Source organism: Erinaceus europaeus, chromosome 8 (genome assembly GCF_950295315.1).
Source record: "Erinaceus europaeus chromosome 8, mEriEur2.1, whole genome shotgun sequence".
Lineage (NCBI taxonomy): Eukaryota > Metazoa > Chordata > Mammalia > Eulipotyphla > Erinaceidae > Erinaceus > Erinaceus europaeus.
In genome coordinates this window covers 4917488-4944143 of record NC_080169.1, presented here as the reverse complement: position 1 = coordinate 4944143, position 26656 = coordinate 4917488, and the positions used below count along the sequence as shown (strand labels likewise).

The window sequence follows — 26656 nt, the reverse complement described above, 5'->3', positions numbered from 1 at the left end:
CACTCCTAAAAGTCAATTACTTCTGACGTGTGAAATGATATGGCCATACTATCTAGAGTTCTAAAAATAATTTAACAATTCAGAAAGGAATTTCTCTAGTTAATTTTAATTATAATGGCTTTATATACAATGAATAAACTTTTCTCTAATAAAACTCACCAACCATTTTTATTCATCTAAATCAACAGAACAGAAGCACATCTAATGTTTTTAGGAGAATTTGGCAAAGGTAGTAAGTAAAATCTCAGTATAGCAATGTCCCCAGGAGAGGAACTTATTATACACTGATAAAATATATCCTTACATGAACATTCACACAAACACAAATTAAGGAACAAGATCAGAAAAGGACATGGAGAGAAAATACACCCTAAAATTTATGAAGTTGGGAGTCGGACTGTAGCGCAGCGGGTTAAGCGCAGGTGGCGCAAAGCACAAGGACCGGCATAAGGATCCCGGTTCGAGCCCCGGCTCCCCACCTGCAGGGGAGTCGCTTCACAGGCGGTGAAGCAGGTCTGCAGGTGTCTGTCTTTCTCTCCTCCTCTCTGTCTTCCCCTCCTCTCTCCATTTCTCTCTGTCCTATCCAACAACGACAACAACAATAACTACAACAATAAAACACAAGGGCAACAAAAGGGAATAAATAAATAAAATAAAATATTTTTTAAAAAAATTAAGAAGTTAACAAGGTGAATGCAGGGAACAAAACAATTCATTCATAAGATCAGAAATGACGTCTTTCAAGTCATTTTGTCTAAAGCCATTGCATGGTTTCAGTAATACACAAATAATGCTCTACTACCTACAGTGCTCAATTTACCAGTGGCTAACAGCCAAAAGTCTGACTATGCTACAATTTCAGTGTGGTATTCTCACTGTAGGGTCCTCCCGGCAACAGCAAAGGAGCTTTGAAATGTGCTGGGGTTGGGTGGCAAAGCGGGAGGTGGTGCCTAGTTGAGCAGACATTGCCATGCACAACCACCCATGTTGGAGCCCCATCTACCTACCTGAAGGGGAAGCTTCACAAGCAGTGAGGCAGATCTGCAGGTGTCTCACCTTCCCTAACTGTCTATCTCCCCTTCCTCTCTCAACTTCTTTGCCCACTCAAATGGCCACCAGGAGTGGTGGACTGTATGTGCAGGCACAGAACCCCAGCAATAACCCTAGTGGCAATTTAAAAAAAAAGGTGTTACAAGGTGGATGTACAAACTGCCACTATGGAAAGAGAACCACAAATACTTGATAACTGTGGTATCTCTATATATACTAAAAAAACCTCATGAGCATAAAGGATGAGTTGTGAAATACACAATCAGAAGACAAAAATATACAATAGCAACTAGTGCTGAGAATAGTAGTTCTAGTAAGAAGTTGTATATGAAGAGGGTTCATGTAAGCATATTAATAATAAATGCCAAAGCCATTTATCTGTGGAACCAACTAAGAGAGAGAAAGTAAAGTGCAAAATGCATTTTGGGGGGAAAAATTCATCAGAGGCAGGCAGGTGGCTCACCAAGTAGAGGAGAAACACCACCTCCCACCAAGACCTGTTTCTGAGCCCTAGGCCACCACACAGGAAGTTTCATGAGGAAAAGAGAGATATGTGTGGCAGCTCTCCTTCTGCCTCTGCCTCTGTGTATCTGTCCCTCACACACAGGGGCATAATCATACATAGGGGAAAAAAATAGTCTCCTGAAAACAGTGGGATCAAGCAGGTTCTGAGCCTCAGAGATATACCTTGTAATGATAAGTGAATTAATTAATTTTAAAAGCCTTTAGATCATTCTGAAGACAATTCTGATTAACCATACAAAAGTAAAACTGGACAACTACTGTAACATTTGGAAGTAGAGACCATTACTTATTTACCATTTTTATCTTTATGTTCTCAGGGTAATGCCAAATCAAAATAGACATACCGAGACAGAAGATATGACTAGTAGTTGAATGTAACATTCATATTGCAAAAGATGGCAAATTACGTTGTTACAAGGGGAGTTACAAAGGCATATGAAGATAACTGTAGTGTTTACTTTTTTTATTTAAATATTTATCTATTCCCTTTTGTTGCCCTTGTTGTTTTATTGTTGTTGTTACTATTGTTGTTGTTGGATAGGACAGAGAGAAATGGAGAGAGGAAGGGAAGACAGAGACGGGGAGAGAAAGATAGACAGCTGCAGACCTGCTTCACCTCTTGTGAAGCGACTCCCCTGCAGGTGGGGAGCCGGGGGCTCGAACCAGGATCCTTATCCAATCCTTGCGATTTACATCACGTGCGCTTAACCTGCTGCGCTACCGCCCAACTCCCAGTGTTTACTTTTAATGGTTATACAAAGTAGCATTGGTTTGGAAGGTGTAAAATGGTTCTAAGCTATGAGGTACATATTTTATTCCAAATAAAGGTTCAAAGTTAAAAGTCACAAATGGTTAGCAGGGCAGTGAAACAAATTTTTTTTTATTTGTTTTATTTTATTGTATTTATTTTTTTGCCTCCAGGGTTATCTCTGGGGCTCGGTGCCTGCACTATGAAGCCACTGCTCCTGGCGGCCATTCTTCCCATTGTGTTGCCCTTGTTCTTATTAGACATGGGGGATGGGGCAGAGAGGAGGAGAGAGGAAGACAGACCCCTGCAGACCTGTTTCACAAGCTCCCCTGCAGGGGGGGAGCCAGGGGCTTGACCCGGGATCCGTAAGCTGGTCCTTGCGCTCTGCACCACGTGCGCTTAACCTGCTGTGCTACCAGCAGCCCCCTAAATATAATTTACTTATAAAATAAAAAACACTTTTTAAAAAATTATTGACACCAGGGCTATCGACGGGGCTAGATGCTAAAGCCTCAAATCCATAGCTCCCTGCAATTTCCCACCCCTCTCTCTTCTTTCTCTTCATTTAACAGGACAGAGAGACTGAGAGAGGAGGGTAAGATACAGAGGGAGAAAGACAGACTCCTGCAGACCTGCTTCACCGCTCACTTGGAAAGGGCTGGAGCCTGGGTTCTTTTGCTCAACTGGGTGTGCCATCTCCCAGCACCTAAATCAAACATTTTTGCTACGGGAGATACTATAAAAAAGAACTATAAAACAACATGCTAGGAATTCAGTTTCAGAAAACTCTTTTTTTTTTTTAAGTGCCACCAGCATTACCATGGAGCTCTGAGCCTACACAACAAATCAACCACTCCGAGTGGCCATTTCTTTCTTTCTTCCTTTTTTTTTTTTTTTTTTTTAGTTGATAGGACAGAAAGAAATCTGCAGCACCGCTTCACTGCTCATGAAGCTTGCCTCTGCAGGTGGGGAGCAGTAGCACAGTAACATATGTGCTCTACTGGGTACACCATCCACTGCCCAGCTCCCTCAGAAAACAATTCTTAATGGTATTTGAAGGGTTGTGGTAGAGGCATCTTAAAAAAAAAAAAAAAAGAAAGAAAAAAGCATCTTAATTATGGGGGAGAGACTGTGATGAATTAATTAAAAAATTCTCAGAAGAATACTACTTTAAGGAATTATTTTAATAAGTTATAAATGACACGGTAACTACATAATGCGTTGCAAAGCATTCTGAAAATAGTGACCACCACCGATTTTGTAAACAGTATCAGAAACCCCAAAATTCAAGCTCACGTGCTTACCTGTTTTTTAAACTGCTGGCACTCCTCCGGTGTGAGTGTGTCTGCTTTGGCAATAAGTGGGATAATATTCACTTTTTCATGCAAACGCTTCATAAATTCAATGTCCAATGGTTTAAGTCTAGAATTCATGATATTTAATGTGAGCAAAATGAACAACTGAAGTGGTTAACAGTCAGCACATTCCCATGCTAAATCAAATACACACGGACTACTGGACTAATCAGAAGCAATCTCTGTACCTCTGACTAACCATAGGCAGGATTTCAAGAAGCATTGAAGAGAATCCCGTCTGTCTCCCTCTTTTCCATTACAATTTGGCTGTTGTGTCCACTTCACTACTGCATTTCCAGAAGGCCACCAAATGCCACATGCTGGTAGCAGAAGTGAGCAGCAGCTAACTCGTAGTGCTGTGCTGGACTCTCACGCGGTTCCCTCAGGATTCACTGCAGAATTTACCTGGTGAGCTACACCTTGTAGAGATACTGCTCAAAACTCTCTACAAGACTCCTTCTTTCTTACTCTGCATTCTGTACACTTACCCTGCTAAAGTGACTTGACATTTTTCTCCACAACCTCCAATGTTGACATAGATCACTATTTTTATATTCCAGACTTGCATTTATTCAGAGGAAATGCTACCCAGGTATCCCAATGGATTCCTTAAACCCAGTTCATCTGAACTACCTGAGTTTGCCTCCCTTTCTATGGTTTCTATCTCAGAATGATACAATGATCCATCCAGCTACTCAAAGGTAAAGTCTAGAACTTTCCCTCTAAATTCTTATTTCTAAAGATTCACCAAAACCTGATGAAAAAATAAGTACATTCACCTACATTTTCATTACTTTAATCGAGGTCACTAGGACATTTGGCACAGATAATCACAAGTCAAAAAAAAATGAAGCAACAAAAGTTTAAAATCATAAATCAGTCCTGTGTTCAGTGATGACTCTTGACAGGTGAAACTGGGGGGTGAGGGAGGAGCCACAGAATATAGTGTTAGATCTATTTCTACTTACTTCAAAAGAGAGTCTCTCTCTCGAATGGGAATCCAGCAGCTTCTCACTAAGAGAGACTGTGACTCATCTATTAGACTATTTGGGTTTCAGTCTGTAGCGAGCTGGGATTTTAGAACTCTAGATCAAATTTAGTTTCATATTCTTTTACTTAATTTACAGAAAATATACCCAATGAAGAAAACATTCCATTTCTAGAAGTCATCATTAAGTCAAAAGTAAAAGATTTTTTACATCGGAAATTAAGTTAAACTCCCATCTTTAGTGAGAAGAGATAGTTCAAAGTCACTACACATCATTTGAACCATACCAAACAACAACAACAAAAAGTTTAATCTTGCTTCCCATGCAATTTTAAGAAATATATTTTCCCCCATGGGCATAGAAGGAATGTGATTTCATGAGAATTACTACATTTTGGAGGAAGTCCAAAAATCTAAAATAATGAGACTGGATATAAACTGACAAGTTTTAAAACTGCTTTAACCTTGGTTTATACAATACTATTTTAAAAACAAGAGGTATAGATTTGTATTTCTTTATAAGACTCACTACACCTACCAAGGTTCCAGTACTATCACATTTAAAAACCCAGTTTTCCCACAAGTAGAACCTGAAATGGAATTGGTGTATCGCACCAAAGTAAAAGACTCTGGGGTGGGTGGGTGGGGAGAATACAGGTCCATGAAGGATGATAGATGACACAGTGGGGGTTGTATTGTTAAATGGGAAACTGGGGAATGTTATGCATGTACAAACACTTGTATTTACTGTTGAATGTAAAACATTAATTTCCCAATAAATAAATTATTTTAAAAAAACCCAGTCTCCTTTCACCACCACCTCTGATAACTACCCCACAATTTTCATTGAGTGTGAGTCAGTGTTGCCATGATCTAACACATTTCTGTTGACTTAACAGTGGATTATAATTTTACTGTTATTTATTATGATATTTACTGTTAATTATACTAGAAATATAAAAATATGTATAAACTCAAAAACAAGGTACACAAATTCTATATATGTAAAACAAAAACATGTCAATGTATGTTTGGGAGGAAACCTTCAAGTCAGTCAAAGTTCTGCTTTGGTTACATAAACTCCCGAGAACAGTGTAGAAGGGTATTTAGAAAGAAACATTTCCTTTGACTATTTTGTTGTCGCCTGTTACTGCCACCATGGTTATCGATGAGGCTCGTGCCTTCACCACAAATCCACTGCTCTTTGCAGCCACTGTTCACTCTTCCCTTTCATCCTTTCTTCTTTTCTATAGACAGAAATTGACAGTAAAGGGGGAAACAGAGAAGCAGAGAGAAACCTGCAGCACTGCTTTACAGCTTGTAGAACTTCCCACCTGTTGAGCCCAGGCTTAGCCCAGATAAAGCAACACCTGGTCTCCAAAGTAGACATTTTCACCTCTACAATCATACCTACATAAAAATGGTACCCTACATAATAAAGTTTTCTGCCAAGGTAACAGTTATGAGCACTTCTTCTCATCTGTATTCAATTAATGGCAGAGTAGAGAAAGGAAGGAAGGGAGGAAGGGAGGAAGGCAGGGAGGGAGGGAGGAAGGAAGGAAGGGAGGGAGAAAGAAAAGAACCCTATATTTAGACACAGTGAATTATCAAACTGTGAGAGCTGCTACACTCAGCAGAGAGAACATATTCTCATGCTCTAGGACCAGGTTATAGGTCCAGGTCACCACCTGCAGGAGGCAGCTGCACAAGCACTGGAGCAGTGCTTTGGATATGTCTGTGTCTGTCTTTCTGTCTTTCCCTCTTTCTGTTCCTTTCTCTATTAGAAAAAGCTAAGAGGAAAAAGGAAGAACGGTGTCTAGAGCAGTAGAACTATAGGATACAAAGTTCCAAAGACAAGGGGGGGGAGGGGAGAGGGGAGAGGGGAGAGGAGAGAGGAGAGAGGAGAGAGGAAAGAGGAGAGAGGAGAGAGGAGAGAGGAGAGAGGAGAGAGGAGAGAGGAGAGAGGAGAGAGGAGAGAGGAGAGGGGGGAGAGGAGAGGAGGGGAGAAGGGAAAGGGGGGAGAGGAGAGGGGGGAGAGGAGAGGGGGGAGAGGAGAGGAGAGGAGAGGAGAGGAGAGGAGAGGAGAGGGGAGGGGAGGAGAGGGGAGGAGAGGGGAGGAGAGGGGAGGAGAGGGGAGGAGAGGGAAAGTTAATGATGATGGAGGGCCAGCAAACAGCTCCCTGGCACAGTGCACTGCTTTGCCAAGTGCACGACTCAATCTAAGACTGGGCCACTCTGCACTGAAGGAAGCTTTGGTGCTATGATCTTTCTCACTGCTTCTATATGCACTAAACAAACGAACAAAGCACCCTATAATGGAAATACTCTTCTTTTCAGAGAAGCATCTAAAAGCCCAAATGCACCAAAAACTAAAAAATAAAATGACTGTAGACTTACCTAGACCTTAAAAATGATTTCTAGTAACCATTATAGGCACGCCTGGTTGAATGCACATGAGACAGTCTGCAAGGACCCAGGCCCACCTGCAGGAGGAAAGCTTCTCAAGTGGTGAATCCTGCTGCAGGCAGGTGTCTCTTTCCCTTTCTATCTCCTCACTCCCTGTCCATTTCTGTCTCTATCCAGATTGTGTGTGTGTGTGTTTAAAGAATGTGTAGTCATCTTATATGAAAATTGGATACTGCAATTGATCTGAATGTAGTCCAAGGAGATATCTAAAATATTCACCCAAAAAGAGAGACAGGCTGGGAGTATGGATTGACCTGCCAACGCCCATATTCAGCAGAGAAGCAATTACAGCAGCCAGACCTTCCACCTTCTGGTCCCCACAATGATCCTGGTCCATGCTCCCATAGGGGTCAAGAACAGGAAAGCTTTCAAGGGAGGGGGTGGGGTACAAAGCTCTGGTGGTGGGAACTGTGCCCCTCTTATCCTATGGTCTTGTCAATACTTTCACTTTATAAATGAAAAGAAAAAGAATTATGCGAAGTATCAAGGTACTAACCCATGTCCTGAAGGAGCAACGAAGTATAAACAACACTGAACCCTGTTATCAGGCATCTGGCGTCTGTTCACTCGAGACTCTGCATTCAGGTAGTCCTCAAATTTACTATCGATGTAGTCAATAACCGGCTGCCAGCTACACAGTGCAGAGACGGGAAGGAATTAAATGCGATTCCATACATAATCTACAGTTATTGACTATTTAAGAGTAACAGCCATGCTTTTACACCAGTAAAACATTCTAACCAATAGGACATCTCAAATGATTTGATGTAAGCTGATTTTAAATCGGTTACAAATTCTACAGAATATTCATTGTTTCCAAATTTTTCAAATGAAAACTGTTAAGAGTAAAAAAAAAAAAAAAACTCAATCACCACCATCACCACAGTATTTGCATTGATTAATGTATCAATACTAAACAATATGAAAGATTATACCCAAATAGCTACACATTAAACAATACCAAAACTCTGTAGTGAACTTGTTTTAAAACTTGACAGAGTATTACTTTAAAAGCAATGCAAAGCTAAAGGAAAATATTAGCACTGTTTACAAGATACTAAGAAACTGCTGACTATACAGTATCATGGATATTCACGTATGACTTGTGGCAAAGTCAAAGGTGTAAATATCAGCCTTTAATTTAAATATCTTACAGATAAGTCTTGTGACTTCTTGTATCTATACTGTTTTAGAATTTATCTTCAAAATAAATCCATGATTATCTCCATTTTGAAAGTGATAAACGATGTTGTCAAGTAAGGAATAAAGTTAACACGTGAACCTAAGCCATACACTTAAGAAGTTCAGTGGCCAAACCTAAAATGAATAAGACATTTTGAAGCAGAAAATCCCCACGGTCCAAACGCAATGGAAAGCAATGATGATAAAAATCCTTCTTACCAATTACTATTATCCACTGCATCTCCAAACCCTGGAGTATCGACTATTGTGAGCAGCAGCTGAACACCACCTTCTTTGATTAAAACTTTGGATTGTTCCACCTGGAAAGAGTCAGTGATACAACTTAACTATCATTCATTACACTGCGGCTTCCTAAAAGGCAAATAAAGTAACAAACACTGATCAAAATTAACTGGCAAACAGTGTGCAAACCAAATAAACCATATTTAATATTTCCCTCAGCATCAATTACTGCGGTTGGTTATTAGAAGTATGATTACTGAAAAGAAAAGCACATGTGAGAACAGTGGGCTATAGCACAAAGCTGCTACAGCTGAAGTTCTTTGTTTAATATATTTATTTATTCCCTTTTGTTGCCCTTGTTTTATTGTTATAGTTATTACTGATGTCGTTGTTGTTGGATAGGACAGAGAGAAATGGAGAGAGGAGGGGAAGACAGAGAGAGGGAGAGAAAGACAGACACCTGCAGACCTGCTTCACCTTTGGGAAGCGACTCCCCTGCAGGTGGGGAGCCGGGGGCTCAAACCAGGATCCTTATGCCGGTCCCTGCGCTTTGCGCCACGAACGCTTAACCGCTGCGCTACCTACTGCCCAACTCCCTACAGCTGAATTTCTAGGTAGAAAAAGTCTTGTCCACCTCACAAGACTATAAGTGTTGTTTTCTATGTGGCTATGCATCTATCTATCTATCTATCTGTCCGTAAACAGGCAGACAGACAGACAGATCAATCTTGGGTAGAGACAGAAAAACTGAGAGAAAAGGAGCTAGAGGAGAGGATCCAGACACAGGCGGTGCAGCAGGTCTGCAGGTGTCTGTCTTTGCTCCTCTTTGTCTTCCCCTCTTCTCGCTACTTCTCTCTGTCCTACTGAACAACAAGGACAGCAATAGCAACAGTAATAATTAACAATGATAAACAAGGGCAACAAAAGGGAAAAGATGGCCTTCAGGATCACTGGATTCGTAGTGACACGCCTGCAGGTGGGGAGTAGGGAGCTTGAACCAGGATCCTTACACTGGCCCTTGCACTTCGTGCCATAGGAGCTTAACCCACTGCATTGCCGCCCAGCCCCCCAAGTGTACTTTTATTTCATTTATATCAATATACATTGAATAGCTACATGCTACAACAATCAAACTGGACAGCACAGGGCTACAGCAGTTAGAAGTTTTCTTGCTAAAAGACTATCAAAAAAGAAACTTACTAAAACTGAAAACACTACCTGAGATTTGACAAAACCAAAAAAGAGGCAAAGGTTCAACCAGTCTTTTACTCTCAGGTCTTCACATTATTTTGATCACATCAGTAAGAAGTTTAAAGATCAATATATAAGACCAACGTAAGCATATTTTTAAAAATCTACCAAGTATATACTATGGGCAAATTGAACACTAAACAATAAGAAATAATGATTCTCTGTGAGGAGCCGGATGGTGGTGCACCTGGTTGAGCACACATGGTAGTGTGCAAGGACCTGGGTCCGACCCCCCTCCCCCCTGGCCCCGTCCCACCTGCAGTGGGAAGCCTCACAAGCGGTGAAGCAGGGCTGCAGGTATCTCTCTGTCTCTCTCCCTATCACCCCATTCCCTCTCAATTTCTGGCTATCTCTATCCAATAATACATACAGATAACAAAAAAAAGGTTAAAAAATAATTCTCTGTTGACTGAAAAAATAAACATCAAGGAATGAGCGTTCTAATATCTTTTGGCTATTTTTGGCTTTTTGAAGGCATGATGATGACATTTCTTTGCAGACCGTTTTTGTTTCCTACCACACAGCTAAGGTAGTAAGGTCATGCTTGACAACAGGTTACTCTAACAATACAGCATAGGCAAAATAATTGAGTATATAATCAGACTTATCAAAGTCAGAATATTAAAACTGGAAAAAACAATTGATATTTCATGTCTTAGAAGTTCACATTTTGGGGGGCCAGGTGGTGCACCTGCTTGAGCACACACTGCAGTGAGCTAGGCCTAGGCCCTGGTTGAGCACACACTGCGGTGAGCTAGGCCTAGGTCCCCACCTGCAGGGAGAAAGCTTCACAAGTTGTGAAGCACAGCATCAGGTGACTGGCTCTCTCCCCTCTTAATTTCTCTGTCTCTACCCAATACTAAATAAATAAAATTTTTAAAAAAGAAAGTTAACATTCTTTTAACCTGATGGTCCTTTAGTCGAGACAGTATGTCTATTGATTGTATCTCAAAACATTTTTAAAGGGGAGAGGTAAGATCTGGTGAAAGCTAGTATCTCAATGTATCTTAAATTTGCATGTGGTTCCTTCAGAAAAACAAGTCATTTATATTATTTGTTAGAAATATTCAAAACAATCACACTACCCCTTTACTTAATAGAGTGACACAGTCCTATGTATTAGAAACTAATTTTAAAAATGTAGTTTTTGTAAGAAAAATTTACCAGTGCTATTCCAAATGATTTCTGGCTTATTTCCACACAATGCCCATTTCTACCTTCAGTGATAGCTTATACACAATCACATATTATGCTTACATCCTGGCTTAAAAGAAAAGCAGGCCAGTTAAGAATTTAGTTGCTTGCTGACATAACAAACTAATATATTTGTATTTTATATCCTTTAAAAGTCTGTTTATAAAGATTCTTTTCCTCTCAGGCTTATGAAATTCTGTTTATCCACACATGGCCAAATACAAAAAAAAAAGACAGCAACATATGGAAGGGATCCAGAAAACATAGCTATAAACCAGTGCCATTCACAGGACCCAACTGTATTCTATCATCTGGTTTTGCAAGTATCCTCCTGGGATCCATGAAAACCAAATTAGTTCAAGTCCAAGAATTTAAAACTTTTCTTAACAAATCTATTCCAAATGGCCACTTTCCCATGCACTTTACCAGAGGAGGTCACATCAGCATATTTTACAGCATCACTCAAGAGTGCTAGAAGATTAAATACATAATTTAATAGTGAAGGAATGAGCTGTGGCCTTCCCAACTCTATCCTTTAAAACTAAAACTAAAGGCATTGTGTTGTTTTTGTGTAATTAATGTACTGATGTCTTTGTTGGATTCTTGGATCCCAGAAATGTAAGGCACTTTTTCTCCCCTAATGGTGCTGTTAATTTAAGGAGAGAGGGTTAAAACTTCAGTGCTTATTGTGGTCCAGGAGGTGGCACAGTGATAAAGTTTTGGACTCTCAAGCATGAGGTCCGGAGTTCGATCCCCGGCAGCACATGTGCCAGAGTGATGTCTGGTTCTTTCTCTCTCCTCCTATCTTCCTCATTAATAAATAAATAAAATTTTAACAACAACAAAAAAAAAAAACCTTCAGTGTTTATTATACAGCTTCAAATTCATTTATTTCCCCACCTCACCCCACTCCACCCCACCCCACCCCCTTTTTATTAACACCAGAGCATAGAATGAACAGTTCTGGGTTAAGGTGGTGCTGGAAATTGAACATGGGCTCTTTGGTGCTTCAGATGTTAGCCTTTTTGCATAACTATCATGCTATCTCCCCAGTCCACTTCTTCCATTTTTGAAAGACTAAAATTTTCTGACCTGATGTTTGAGAGTCAAAATTTCTGGCACATACAGTGGTTTTGTTCTCTTTCCTAATCACCAAAGCTTCACTGCCCTGGGCTAATTTTTCAGATAGCGAAAGACACCACAGCAAGAAAGACTGCTCCAATGTGAGGGGGTCAGGCTCAAGCCTGGGCTGCATGTGTAGCGAAGTAGACGCACTATCAAGGTGAACTAATACGCTGGCCCAGGTGCTCCGTTAAATTTCAGTGAGTGGGTTAAATGGCATATCAAGAGCTTACCTTGACCTACACTTGCTCAGGAGGTGGCACTCTTTGCAAAAGACTGAACATTCAGATAGTCTACTTAGCTTAAACACAAGATCTATCCCATTATTTTCTGCCACTTGGTACCTGCATTCAGAATTTTTAATTGAATTTTTTTTAATGTGATATATTGTAACAGAGAAATGGGGGGTGAGTTTGGAAAGGAGAGAAAGAGAGCTACTTGTAGCACTGTTTCACCTCTGCAGGAGGGGAGGGGAGGGGAGGGGAGGGGAGGGGAGGGGAGGGGAGGGGAGGGGAGGGGAGGGGAGGGGAGGGGAGGGGAGGGGAGGGGAGGGGCTCATGAGCTGTCTGGAAGACTGTGAGAACTATCTATGGCGGCCATCACTGGGAAGGTGGGGCACAGAACCTTGGGTGAGTATGGCATGGAGCCAGACAGTTTTATAATTCTGTAAACCACTACTAAATTACTAATTTAAAAACTTTTAAAAAAATATTTCAAGGAGGAGTCGGGCAGTAGCACAGCGACTTATGCGCACATGGTGCGAAGTGCAAGGACCAGCATAAGGATCCAAATTTGAGCCCCCGGCTCCCCACCTGCAGGGGAGTCGTTTCACAGGCGGTGAAGCAGGTCTGCAGGTGTCTGTCTTTCTCTCCCCCTCTCTGTCTTCCCCTCCTCTCTCCAATTCTCTCTGTCCTATCCAACAACAACATCAATAACAACAACAACTACAGCAACAATAAAAAACAACAAGGGCAACAAAAGTGAAAATAAATTACAGGTGTGTGTGTGGTATATATATATATATATATGTGGATATATTTATTTACTTATTTATTTCAAGGAGTCCAGAACATGTTATCCTAGAGATAGAATTCATTCTTTCCTCTTTTCTCCAAAAATTCCCAATCTACTAGAGCAACTTATAGGGCTCTACACTTGAAGAAAATTATTTTAGCAAAATAATTTTTATTAAAATTATTAACAATTATAATAATAATTAAATTATTGTTAAATTTAATTATTATTAAATAATAACAGCCTTTTTAGCAAAAGGCTATCAAGTAAGAACCAGTAACATCACCAAAAAAATGTAATGTTGCCATTTTTTTACAAAAGAAACAGAAATAGGTTTATTCTCAGAAGAAAGAAAGATCTCATTTGGACCAGAATAGAGCAGTGGTATTGCATGACTTGGATGTCTGAAGCCCCACGGGTCCCAGGTTCAATACCGAGCACTGCCATATGCCATCGCTAAGCAGCGGGGAGGGGGTGTCGGGGGTGCGCACATTCAAATACCACAGCGACACAGTAAAACACACACATGTCAGCTTATTGACCACTCAACAATACTAGCATACACACCTGTACAGTCTTTTTTATTCTATGAGAAGGACCTGGATACTCTGGAGAATACAGATCTGTGAGGAATAATGAGTTGATTAATGTTGACTTTCCCAGTCCAGATTCACCTGAAAGAGAAAAAGGGGAGGGAGGAATCTGTTGAACTTGCTTAAATTCAAGCGCTTTTTCTGCAACTCAAAACACCTTTTTTCCCTTTTATTCCTCTTTTCTTTGTTTGTCATCTCTAGGGTAGGGTTACACCACTGTGGGCTGACTTTTTCTGACACAAAGAGGAGCAGAAAGAAAGGCATAGAAACCAGGACACTGATGCTTCCTTCAAATACAGTGTGGGCCAGGCCAATTACTTCTTGGGAGGACAAAGAAATGACAGAAAATATACAAGGGTCCCTAGTAGAATGAAGCTATGTGTCCTTGTTTTCTTAATGAATTACACTTATGTTTCCAAATGCTCATCTCTCGACTTTAAAGTTCTACCATCTGTGCTCTTCAAATCTGATCCTAGTGTAGTAAGGTATTCCTAGAGACCTAAGCTGAATCACACACTGCTGCTTATGTGAAAGAACTAGAAATGTTTATAAAATATGAATGACTGAAGAAAAATTATCACAATGCACCTCAATGTAAAACCAACCCCCCTTGCACCATCAAACAAACATACACAAGCAATTTACTCACCCCTATTCCAGCCAACTTAAATTTAAGGGTACCTCTGGCAACCAGACTCAAATAATTGTAAGTAATTTGCTTTTTCATTTTATTTTTCCAGATCGAGAAAAACAAAGTGTAAGATCACAGCACTGAAGCCTCCTTCATCTGGTTGGAGCTGGGATCATACCCAAGTGAACTATTTCTCCAATTCAGTAATTACATTTTATAAAGTTTTTGATTGAAGAAGCCTGAGTACAATTTCAGCTAAAATCACATTCTATTCTTTGAACCCCTGCATCAAACTTATTATACCACATCAAACAGTTGTTGTTTTTTCCCCAATACATCAACAGCTTTAAGGCATACATAGTGCAAGGTTAAAATAAATTACAAAATTACATTATAGCTATCAACTAACATGACACAGTGTTAAAGAATATAGTCACCATTAATGTGTCAGCTTAACAGGCAGACACCTGGTATAACATGTCCCAAAATTAATTTTATTCTTTCTATGTTTAGACTGAAGTCTTTTTTATACTGATTTTCAAGAAAGATAAGATCTATTCTGGATGGTAAGGGTCAACACATTTTTTTAAGAGGAAATGCTCCCCTTTTGGCTAAATATAAAAATTCCAAGAATTCCTATGGCTGGATCTTGAACTGTTAAGTGAGATAAGCCAGAAAGATGAAAGCCAGGTGATGTCATTTACAGAGAGACTTCAAGAAACAAGGAAAGGGACAACACCTGGTGAACCCTGAGCAGTTACTGCACCAGAGCAAAGGACTGAGTCGGCCAAGGGCACTGGGTGGGAGAGGCCGTAGCAGCAAAGGCCCGGGGCTGGAGGTGAGAGCGCTTTATAGACCCGTCACGGGAGATGAGAAACCAGCCACTGTGTCAACAACTGCACTGTAAACCTCTAGCCCCTTCAACAGAGTCATTTTAAAAGCAGTATCATGATAAATTTGGTTTGCAATCCCATTTAATGTTCTACTAAACTTAAACCTATCATTTTAATTCAGTACACAAAGTATGACATCAGTAACAAAGTCCGAGGGCTGTATATAATAGGGGATGTGAAGTGAAGACGGGGTCTGTAGTGCGCCGGGCTACAGTACAAAGAGCAAGGACCTGTGCAAGGGTCTTGGTTCAAGCCCCTGACTCTCCACCTGCAGGGGGGTCATTTCACAAGTGGTAAAGCAGGTCTGCGGGGGTCCTTCTCTCTCCCTATCTTCCCCATCTCTCTCTCTCACTTTCTCTCTGTTCTATCCAATAAAAAATGAGGAAAAAAGGCCTCCAGGAGCAGTGGATTCATAGTGTAAGCACCAAGCCCCAATGATAACCCTGGAGACAGAAAAAATTAAAAAAATAAAGTGAAGATGGTATATCCATATTGCTATAATTTACAACACTATATAATTTCAGAGGTAACCATAAAGAAAATATCTACATAATATACAAAATAACTGGAAGAAATGACAAATGTGTGGAAATTAAAAAACATACTTTTAAACAACTAATGGATCAAATAAAAATCATAATGGCAATTAGAAAATGAAAATACAATATAGCAAAACCATTTTACATCATTAACAAAAGAAAAAAGGGAAAGTGTAATACATACCCTCTGAGTCTTTTAGCTTTAAAATTGCATATAAGATTTTGGTCTAGCACCTTAGACTAAAGTTCACACAACCTTGCTTCTAATCTAAATCAAGACTCTCTTCCTTCCTCATACACATAGCAATAAAAATAACAAATATTTGGAGGGAAAGAAATTTATCAACAGGCATTCATTCACAGAAAGGTGGTATTAAATGCCATTCTTATTTATTAAGGTACAGAAGGTAACCCAGACTTTATATTAAATAACCTTTAAAGAAAAAAAAACTTTAGAGAAAACTTAGGTCTCAAAAGTTCTAGTTCTTCCACACAACAGTTGTGTGATATTTCACATTATGATATCTCTGCTTCAGTTTCCTTTACAGCAAATGAATACAAGTACTAGTAACTACTGACTAGGAGGGTGGGGAAAGAGGGAGAACCTAAGAAATAAAAATCGGCATCTAGGCCAAGTGGTTTTGGCATAGAGAGTGAGAACACTATATGCGTGCTGTTCTTTTCTCCTCCCCGACTGCTGAACAGAACCAATTAGCCTTTGACCACGCAGTGCCTTGGAAACAGAGAACATGCCCAGTGAAATTACAAAAAACGGGGGGGGGGGGGGGGGAGCCTGGGATACTGAGGACTTAAAAGAATCACATCAGGCCAACATTATTTAGCTATGGATTGTGAAAAAGATAAAAGATTACTTTTTTTTTTAATATTAAGGGGATGATCCACCGGCACATGGATTTTTGGTTTGTTTCCCACCCCCACGCCACCCCTTTTTGGAGACAAGAGAGAAGTTGAGACGGAAGCAGGTGGTAGAACAGGGAGGGGAGGGAAAGCCAGGTTCCTTCATACCAAAGGATGGCTGGGTGACAATTAACTTCTCTTATTGTGAAATGTCAAATGTAGTCAGAAACTAAGATAATTCATAACAGAGCAATACCGGCACAACCAGCACCCAGCTCAAGGAAGAGACCACAACCATTCCCGTGAGCCTGGCTGTCCTTCCCTGTCCCTGGAGGTACCAATTATCTTGACGCTGACAGGAATCACTTTCTTGCTTAATTTTAACAATGGTTTGGCTTTGCTAGGTTTTGAGTTTGTTTGTTTGTTTGTTTGTTTTTATTTATTCCCTTTTGTTGCCCTTGTTGTTTTATTGTTGTAGTTATTATTGTTGTCATTGTTGTTGGACGTTGGTTTGTTTTTAAGTATTTTATTTTATTTTTTTGAGAGAGATGCAGAGAGAGAAAGACACACAGAGAAACCCCAGAGCCCTGCTCAGCTCTGGCTGACGACGGTGCGGGGAATTGAACCTGGGACTCCGGAGCCTCAAGCATGACAGTCTCTTTTTATAACTACTATGCTATCTACCCCCATCCAGGTTTTGAGTTTTAATGAAAGCATTTGCCAAGTATTCTTCTGTAACTGTTTTCTATATTCAGCTGCAAATCACTCCTACTCGTTGCGGTCTAGCGCGTATCTGATGACTGTATTGCTATTACTGCTATACAGTTAGGTTGTTCTGAGTTTGGGGCTGGAACAAAAACTGCTGCATATAGACTCTTGTGTTTCTCTTTCACATGTCAGTGAAGTTCTCTTGGGCTGTTTGTGTCTTTGGTTTTAATAAATGATGTCAAGCTGTCTTTCTAAAAACTCAAAAGGAAAACTGATTTCATTATATACTGTGTAATAAACACACATCATAATTTCAAACTCAAGCACAATACTAGCATATGACATTGATCGAGAGAATTTATTAGCACTTTGCAAAGTGCAGTGTGTGTAAAAGTTTAAGAAATCCTCAAATGTGTCACCTATAGTCAAGATATAGGTGCTAATTTCAGCTGGAATGAAACAGTTTCAAACTATAAACATTTATAATTATTTATCTTACATGAAGGGGAGAAAGAGAAGGCAGATCACCACTTCAGCTCATGATGTACCAGAGTTCAAACCCTTTTACACACACACACACACACACACACACACACACACAAACACATCTTTTAAAAATGTTTTCTATTCTTGACAGGACTGAGGGAGACAGACAGACCTACAGCACTGCTTCACCACTTGGAATGCTGACCCTCTGCAGGAGGGAAGCAGGCACTTGGAGCTGGGTTCCTGCACAGGTAGGTGTGTGTGCCACCACCTAGCCTCCAAACTGTAATTCTTACTCAGCATGCATATCAGTGTCACCTAAGAAGCAATTGCAAAATAAACGGCTACACCCTGGTCTGGAATCATACCCCAGAATATTGACAAGTATTTCCAGATACATTTCAAAAATGCGGTCCATACTGCTCTGAAAAGTAAGTGGAATTAATAAACTCTAATAAACTGGTAATACGGGAAACATGCCCGAGTATACCAATATTAAGATGACCAACAGGTCCATGAAGGATGATAAATGACATAGTGGGGGTTGTATTGTTAAATGGGAAACTGAGAAATGTTATGCATGTACAAACTATTGTATTTACTGTTGAATGTAAAACATTAATTCCCCAATAAAGAAATACATTTAAAAAAAAAAAAAAAAGACCAACAGAAAGGGTTCTAGGGAGTCGGGCGGTAGCGCAGTGGGTTAAGCGCACACGGCATAAAGCGCAAGGACCAGTGTAAGGATCCCAGTTTGAGCCCCCAGCTCCCAACTTGCAGGGGAATCGCTTCATAGGCCTGGTAAAGCAGGTCTGCAGGTGTCTATCTTTCTCTCCCCCTCTCTATCTTCCCGTCCTCCCTCGATTTCTCCCTGTCCTAACAACGATGACATCACTAACAATAACTACAACAACAATAAAAAACAACAGGGCAACAAAAGGGAAAATAAATAAATAAATATTAAAAAGGGGGAGGAAGAAAAGGATTCTAAACAATCAACAAGTGGTTAATACCTCCGGGGAAGGGCACAGCATATCTTACCGGCCTTTCAAAACAATTAAGGACTGAAGTCCAATGTGGATGAGTTAGACAATAGATAGGAAGATTAAAAACACAGATGTGGTATTTGGTTGTTCAGTCACCAGGGTTATTGCTAGGGTTCAGTACCCACTGCAAGATAAACCCACTGGCGTTTTTGCCATTTTTATTACGAGACAAATAAGGTGAGAAAGAGGAGGAGATGGAGTGGAGGGGAAGAGGAAAAGATAACCTGCAGCCTGCTATGCCACTTAGGAAGCTTCCCCACTGCCAGTGGACAACGGGGGCTCAAGTCCCACTCTTCACACATGGTCACTGGTGCGCTTTACTGGCTGAGCCACCACCCAGCCCCGTTTTTATTTATATTATTATCTGGCTATGAAATGAAAGAGAAGGTACCAATCAAGAGGTGATTAAAAATATGTAACTGAGAGTGCTGTTCCTTGTTTGCTTTCTAATATGTTTGTCTCTGAAATTTTAATCAAGAACAGTACATTAGTTGGATAAGAACTTCATTTCACGTTCTCAATAACCAGGTAAAGACATACTGGGTGATGTACATGCTAATCTTAAAATATAAGCTGTTCTTAATGACCTAGCTCTGCTTTCATGTGAATAAAGTTTATTGAATTTAATGATAGTAACTCGCCACCAGCACTAAGAGGTAGTAATCCTGTATAATTAATAGCAAACCACCCAACCAACCACTCAATTATTAACCTCATTCACCAAGTCAATACGGTTGAACTTGCTATACAACCTACACAACTAAAGCAGGAAGCTTAAGCAAGATCCGTATGGTATGTCTTGCTGTATCAGAGGTGGACAAAGCCTGCTTCAAGTGAATAACTACATTTTTAAAATTTTTTTTTAATTCTTTACTTATTTTCCCTTTTGTTGCCCTTGTCTTTTTATTGTTGTAATTATTACTGTTGTTGTTATTGATGTCATCGTTGTTGGATAGGACAGAGAAATGGAGAGAGGAAGGGAAGACAGAGAGGGGAAGAGAATGATAGACACCTGCAGACCTGCTGCACCGCCTGTGAAGCGACTCCCCTGCAGGTGGGGAGCCGGGGGCTAGAACCGGGATCCTTATGCCGGTCCTTGCACTTTGCACCATGTGCACTTAACTGGCTGTGCTACTGCCTGACTCCCGAATAATTACATTTTTAACCTAATGTTGGCATATTATCTTCATATTTTAGAAAAATCTAAATGCCTCTACTCGGGAATACTTCCCAAATTTACTTCCACATCCTCCCTATCACCAGAGCTCTGTGTCCCCATTCCTTTCACTGGAAACCACAGTAGCTCTCCCAAGGTCACAGAAACGGGTTGTCTACTATAATATATATTCGCCCTTTTTTTCTTCTATGGTCCTGCCTTCTCTTTCTTTCTAAGGCACACCTACACCTACTTACTACTTTTTTTTTTTTAATTTTTAGTTATAAAATGGAAATATTGACAAGACTAGGATAAGAGGGGTACATTTCCACACAAGGACCACCCCCAGAACTCCATATCCAATACCTCCCCTCCCCCCCAATAGCTTCCCTATTCTTTATCCGTCTGGAAGCGTGGACCCAGGATCATTATGGGGTACAGAAGGTCTGTCTTCTGTTATTGTTTCTCCACTGAACACGGGCATTGGGCAGGTCGATTCATACTCCCAGCCTGTCTCTCTCTTTCCCTAATGAGGCAGGGATCTGGAAAGGCAGAGCTACAGGACACATGCTGGGGTCCTCTGCCCAAGGAAGTTGGTTTGGCATCATGGTATCATCTGAAACCTGGTGGCCTCACTGGAGATCCCCAGGTTGAAATCAGCTTCCTTGCAGAGCTCACACCAGGTGTGGTCTCTAAGCCGCCATCTTGGCTCTGCCCGAACCAAATTTCTCTATGGGGTGCAGAAGGTGGAAGGTCTGGCTGGCTTTTGTAACTGCTTCTCTGCTGGGGATGAGCATTGACCATTCAATCCCTAGCCCCAGCCTGTTTCTATCTTTCCCTAGTGGGGCAGGGCTCTGGTGGGGTGAGACTTCAGGACACACCGGTGAGGAAGTCTGCTCAGGGAAGTCAGGATGGAATCATAGCAGCATCTGCAACTTGTGCATAACCTCAATTTTGTGGTTAAAATGCACTACCTTGGACTAAGGTCTGCAAACTTTCCTAACTTGTACACCAAGTTTCTGTAACTCTTTCTGTTAAACTGAAAAAGACCTGTGAATGACAAATACTATTCACATTTTCTATTATACTCCTTTATTCTCAAGTTATCACTTGAAATTCTAACTGACCATTAAATGAACATTTCATAAAAATCAAGTATTCTTATGCAATACTATTAAAGTCCAAGATTGTGGGAGGGGTGAGAGGGTGGAGATAAGACCTCATCTCTAAGTTCTAGATGTGGCCAGTACTCACTGAGAAAATACGAATTGTAATTTGGACCCCTATGTTCATAGCTGCATTATTCACAATAGCCACGAGTGGAAGCAGCCTAGAAGTCCATCAACACACCGTCTGAAGAAGTTACGGGATATATACTCCACAGAGTATTGCCCTGAAATTTAAAAATGTATATGTATTTTTAAAAAGTTATTATGTCCTTTGGGACAAAATGAATGGAAATGAAGGTGATTAGGCTTAGCAAAATAAGAGATGAAAGACAGCTACAAGATAGTCTCACTCATGTGCAATCTATACAACTGATAAGACATGAGCTTGCCAAAAAAAAAGAAGAAGAAGAAGAAAAAAAAAAAAACAGAAGCAAACCATTTGTAAGATTCTGTGAGAACTACGGTGGCTGTCTCTAAGGTGGAGGAGCTGTGGAAGTCAGTATGCAGTGCCGTCTTACAGTCTAGTCACTCACTATTAATCACAAATTTAGACATGGGGCAAAAGTGGCAATTTAGAGGGAAACGGAGCTAGTTTTAGAATATGGGAATGAATGGAGGATTTTTTTTTATCATTTTCTGGGGATCTGATTTTTTTTTTTAAACCTTCCACTTGCTTTCTATTTTTTAATATATATATTTCTCTCCCCGAAGCAGATTAAGTCGAATCACTTCTGTGTACATGGAGGGTTTTTTTTTCTTTTATTTTTTTTATCATCATCTGGGGATCTGATTCTTTTATTCTTTTTTTTTTTTAAACCTTCCCCATGCTTTCTATTTTTTAATATATATATTTCTCCCCAAAGAAGAATATGGGAATGAGAAAAAAATAGAGTTTTTGGAAATATTCGAGTAGTCAGTGGGGAAGCAATTACAGAAGCCAGACCTTCCACCTTCTGCACCCCATAATGACCCTGGGTCCATACTCCCAGAGGGTTAAAGAATAGGAAAGCTAGGGCACCAAAATAAAAACCCAGTGGTGAGGGGTAGACATGCAGCTTCCTGGGCCAGTGGGGGGTGGGAGTGGGTGGGAGGGATGGGTCACAGTCTTTTGGTGGTGGGAATGGTGTTTATGTACACTCCTAGCAAAATGTAGTCATATAAATCAGTAGTTAATTAATATGAGAGGGGGAAAATCAATTGTATGTCTCAAAGTTTCTCAAAACACAAACTGAATCTTTTTAATATATAGGCTGTGTATTTGATATGCGGACTCTCTCAAAAGCCTAGACCAAGTAGATTAGAAGCATCCAATAGCACAGCTATATACAAGATACTGGATACTATACAGCAAACCATAACAAAAGAACTTTTCAAAGTTAACCCAATTAACAAATAATGTGATGATAACATTAACTATCGATTGTCTTTTTGAACCCTAAGACAGCAGGAACCTCACATCTCATCTCCACTATAGAGCCCCTACTTCCCCTAGTCCTGGAATCCTTGGATAGGGCCCACTTTCCCGTATGCATCTCCCAATCCAAACCAAATAATATTGCATCCGCCGATCACAACCTAACCAACTCAACGATTGCCACCTCAACATGCTTCACCTCAGACTGTGTCCAGAGACTTCACGTGTGGAATGACAACCCTTCAGCTTCATTACTCGGGTGAAACCTTTCCTTTTATAGTACACTCTAATTTCATCTCAGGTAGTTCACTTTCTAACAAAGTCCCATAACCTAGATATACACCAGTTTCTGTGAGAGAGAGCTTATGTGCACACGTATCCATAAACTACTGCAAAATATATACCTGAAAGCAGAAGTACACTAGAGTTTGCAGCGAGTACCTCCCTAACACTTCCTCTCCACTATTCCAAGCTTGGGATCCATGATTGCTCAACAAATTGTTTGGCCTCGTATGTTAACTCTCTTTTCAATCACCAGGTTCCAGATGCCACCAGGATGCTGGCCAGGCTTCCCTGGACTGAAGACCCCACCAATGTGTCCTGGAGCTCAGCTTCCCCAGAGACACACCCTACTACGGAAAGAGAGAGGCAGACTGGGAGTGTGGACTGACCAGTCAGCGCCCATGTTCAGTGGGGAAGCAATTACAGAAGCCAGACCTTCTACCTTCTGCAACCCTCAACGACCCTGGGTCCATGCTCCCAGAGGGATAGAGAATGGGAAAGCTATCATGGGAGGGGGTGGGTTATGGAGATTGTGTGGTGGGAATTGTGTGGAGTTGTACCCCTCCTACCTTATGTTTTTGTTCATTAATCCTTTCTTAAATAAAAAATTTAAAAAAAAAATAGGAAAGCTATCAGGGGAGGGAATGGGATACGGAGTTCTGGTGGTGGGAATTATGTGGAGTTGTACCCCTCTTATCCTATGGTTTTGTCAGTATTTCCTTAAATACATTAAATTAAATTAATAAATTAAAATGTGGGCTCTTTACCCAATGCACAACTAGCAATTTCAATTTATTTAACTTTTTTTTTTTATTTTCCCTTTTGTTGCCATTGTATTTTGTTGTTGTTGTTGTTATCAATGTTTTGTTACTGATGTCGTTGTTGGATAAGGACAGAGAGAAATGGAGAGAGGAGGGGATAACAGAGATGGGGAGAGAAAAATAGACACCTGCAGATATGCTTCACCCCCTGTAGGTGGGGAGCCAGGGGCTTGAACCAGGATCCTTACGCCAGTCCTGTGCTAGCACCCAACTCCCTTAGTTGTTTATTTATTTGGTCCCCAGGGCTACTGCTGGGCTCGGTGCCTGCACTAGGAAGCCACTGCTCCTGGCGGCCATTCTTCCCATTGTGTTGTCCTTATTGTTACTGTGGTTACTGGACAAGACAGAGGTATCAAGGGGGGGAGACAGAGATGGGGAGAGAAAGACACCTGCAGACCTGCCTAACCGCCTGTGAAGCAACCCCCCTGCAGGTGGGAGGCAGGGGCTCAACTGGAATACTTGCTCCAGTCCCTGTGCTTCACACCAGGTGTGCTTACCCAGACCCAACCCCTCATTTAACATTGTAGAGGGCTTCCACTCAGTATCAACAAGGAGGAAGTAAACAGCATTCATACGGCAGTGGTAACTATCTAAGTTGGTATAATATTTTCAGCTCACCTTTACTATGTCGTTAATTCCTGGCAATCAATCATCAAATATAAGGAAATATATTACAATAAAAATATTAACAGTTAAAAAAAAGTGGGGGCCAGGTGGTGGCACACCTGCTACAGTGAGCAAGGACTCAGGTTCGAGCCCCTTGCTCCCACCTGCAGGAGGAAAGCTCCACGAGTGGTGGAGCAGGGCTGCGGGTGTCTCTCTGTCTCCCTCTCTATCTCCCCCTTCCTTCTCAATTTCTGACTGTCCCTATCCAGCAAATAAATAAAGATAAAGAAATAAAGAAATAAATAAAGTGGGAGGGGGGGGAGGGGGAAGGGAACCTTTCAGGTACCACAATGGAGACGGGCTACGTACACGAGATAAATTCATCAGTAACTGAAAATTAATGTTTTTTGCACCAAAGTAAAACTCTGGGGTGAGTGAGGGGGGAAGTTCTGGTCCTGGAACAGGAGGGCAGAGGACCTACTGGGGGTTGCATTGTTCTGTGGAAAACTGAGAAATGTTATGCATGTACAAACTATTGTATTTACTGTTGACTGTAAAACATTAACCCTCCAGTAAAGATGTAAAAAAAAAAAAAAAAAAAAGGAAAATTGATGTTTAAAGTCCTGTTTGAAAGATAGAGGACATGATAGCACAGTGATCATATACTTAGACAAACACGCCTAACACCTCAGAGGTCCCAGGTTCAACACCCCAGCACTATAATATTCCAGAGTTGAGCACTGCTCTGGTCTCAAATCTCCCAAAAAAAATAGAATAAATAAAAAGAAAAAAAGTTTTTAAGATCTTTAAAACCCTGTTGGACACGGGAAAAATCATTCTGTGTGTATGTCTATATGTATGTGCTAGACAGAGACAGAGCGATCATGTGGGAAGGGAGAGACAGAAGTGACACATGTGGCACTGTGTCCCAGCTTGTAAGCTTTCTCCCTGCAGGTGGGGAAAAAGAAAAGGAAACCTGACAATAAAAAAGTGAAGAAATAAGGCATTCATATTCATAGACTGTATATTTCCTCTAGAATTCAATGTCAGACGACTAGTAAAATGTCACAGAGATATTAAAGCAGATATCCAGCCTTGATATACAGATAGTGTTCCACTAAGTATATTCATGAAATTTTTTATTGAATTTTATTCCAATTTTCCTAATGAACCTAGGAAATTCTCATATTCCCCTCCGAAATCATTTTTTAGGGACACAGTGATCTACAGTTGCTGTCACACGGATACAGCTTATCTCCTTATGACAGATATATGCACACCTCCTCGACTATCAAACACCCAGTCTCCAGCCCTCTCCCAATTCCCTCCTGGAGTTTTCTTACAAATTAAAAGAAACGACTTCATATATCTACAGTCTGTCATTTAAGATCACTAAAATTATACATACACAGTAAAATGTGGCATTTTTTCACATATAATGATGACATCACCAACCCATGGAAGAAAAGGTTTGTTCTGCAATTCATTATTTTCACAAATTCATTCAGATTTGATCATCAGTCAGAAGAGATCAACACTAAATTGTGGAAAGAAATTATATCTTACCCACAACCATAAGTGTGAATTCAAACCCTCTCTTCACTGATTTTCTGTAAACTTGATTTGGGAGATTTGCAAATCCCACATAGCCTTCAAGGTTCTTCTGTTGCTGAGAAAAGCAAAAAAGAGCAAAATTATCTATCATTAATGGCAAATCAAAGTACTTTTTTGTAAAATAACCAATGAAAGTTACAGAAAAATAAATAAATTCAACGTCAGTTTATTGATCATTTGTACTGGCCACCTTCAGAGCACAGACTCCAATTTACAATAAACAATGGTAAAATTCTAGCCAATCAACCTGCAAAGCAATGTAACAAAGACTCGTCGTGTGCGCTCACACTCTCTCTCTCAAACACACACAAACCCCAAATTACCTTATAATCATATTAAGAACTCTTAGTGAACCCTTTTTACTCAAAGACTTAGCCATAGGCATGAGGTTTTTGAAATCTGTCAGTTTTAAAATCATGAAATGAAATGAAAATGTTGAGTATAAGCAACATGTCATAAACTCATGAAGGCTATCATAATTAATGTCAATTAACAGTATCTCTCATGCCATTACGCCACTTCACAGCTGCACATGATCAGAGACATATTTATTCAGGTTTTAAGTTGTAGTTCAGTTTTCTGTGTAGTTTCTGGTAACTTCATACATTTAGAGAAATGTTTCAAGAAAGACATGTTTCTAAACTGCAGAGTAAATAGTTCTGATTTTTTTAAAAATTTTTTAATATTTATTTATTCCCTTTT

The 26656-nt window shown here is 40.4% G+C and overlaps 1 protein-coding gene across 1 annotated transcript in view; it reads right to left on the bottom strand.

Moving 5' to 3' along the window:
• Positions 1–26003, bottom strand: part of SEPTIN7 (septin 7) — a 40333-nt gene extending 14330 nt beyond the window's left edge. Inside the window, exons 1-5 of the mRNA XM_007523387.3 lie at positions 25907–26003; positions 13706–13812; positions 8534–8634; positions 7629–7763; positions 3628–3745 (exon numbers count right to left, since the gene is read on the bottom strand). Of these exons, the coding sequence (XP_007523449.2) occupies positions 3628–3745; positions 7629–7763; positions 8534–8634; positions 13706–13812; positions 25907–25916 (471 nt within the window). The 5' untranslated portion in view covers positions 25917–26003. The remainder of the gene's footprint in view (positions 1–3627; positions 3746–7628; positions 7764–8533; positions 8635–13705; positions 13813–25906) is intronic.
• Between the last annotated feature and the right edge of the window lie 653 nt (positions 26004–26656).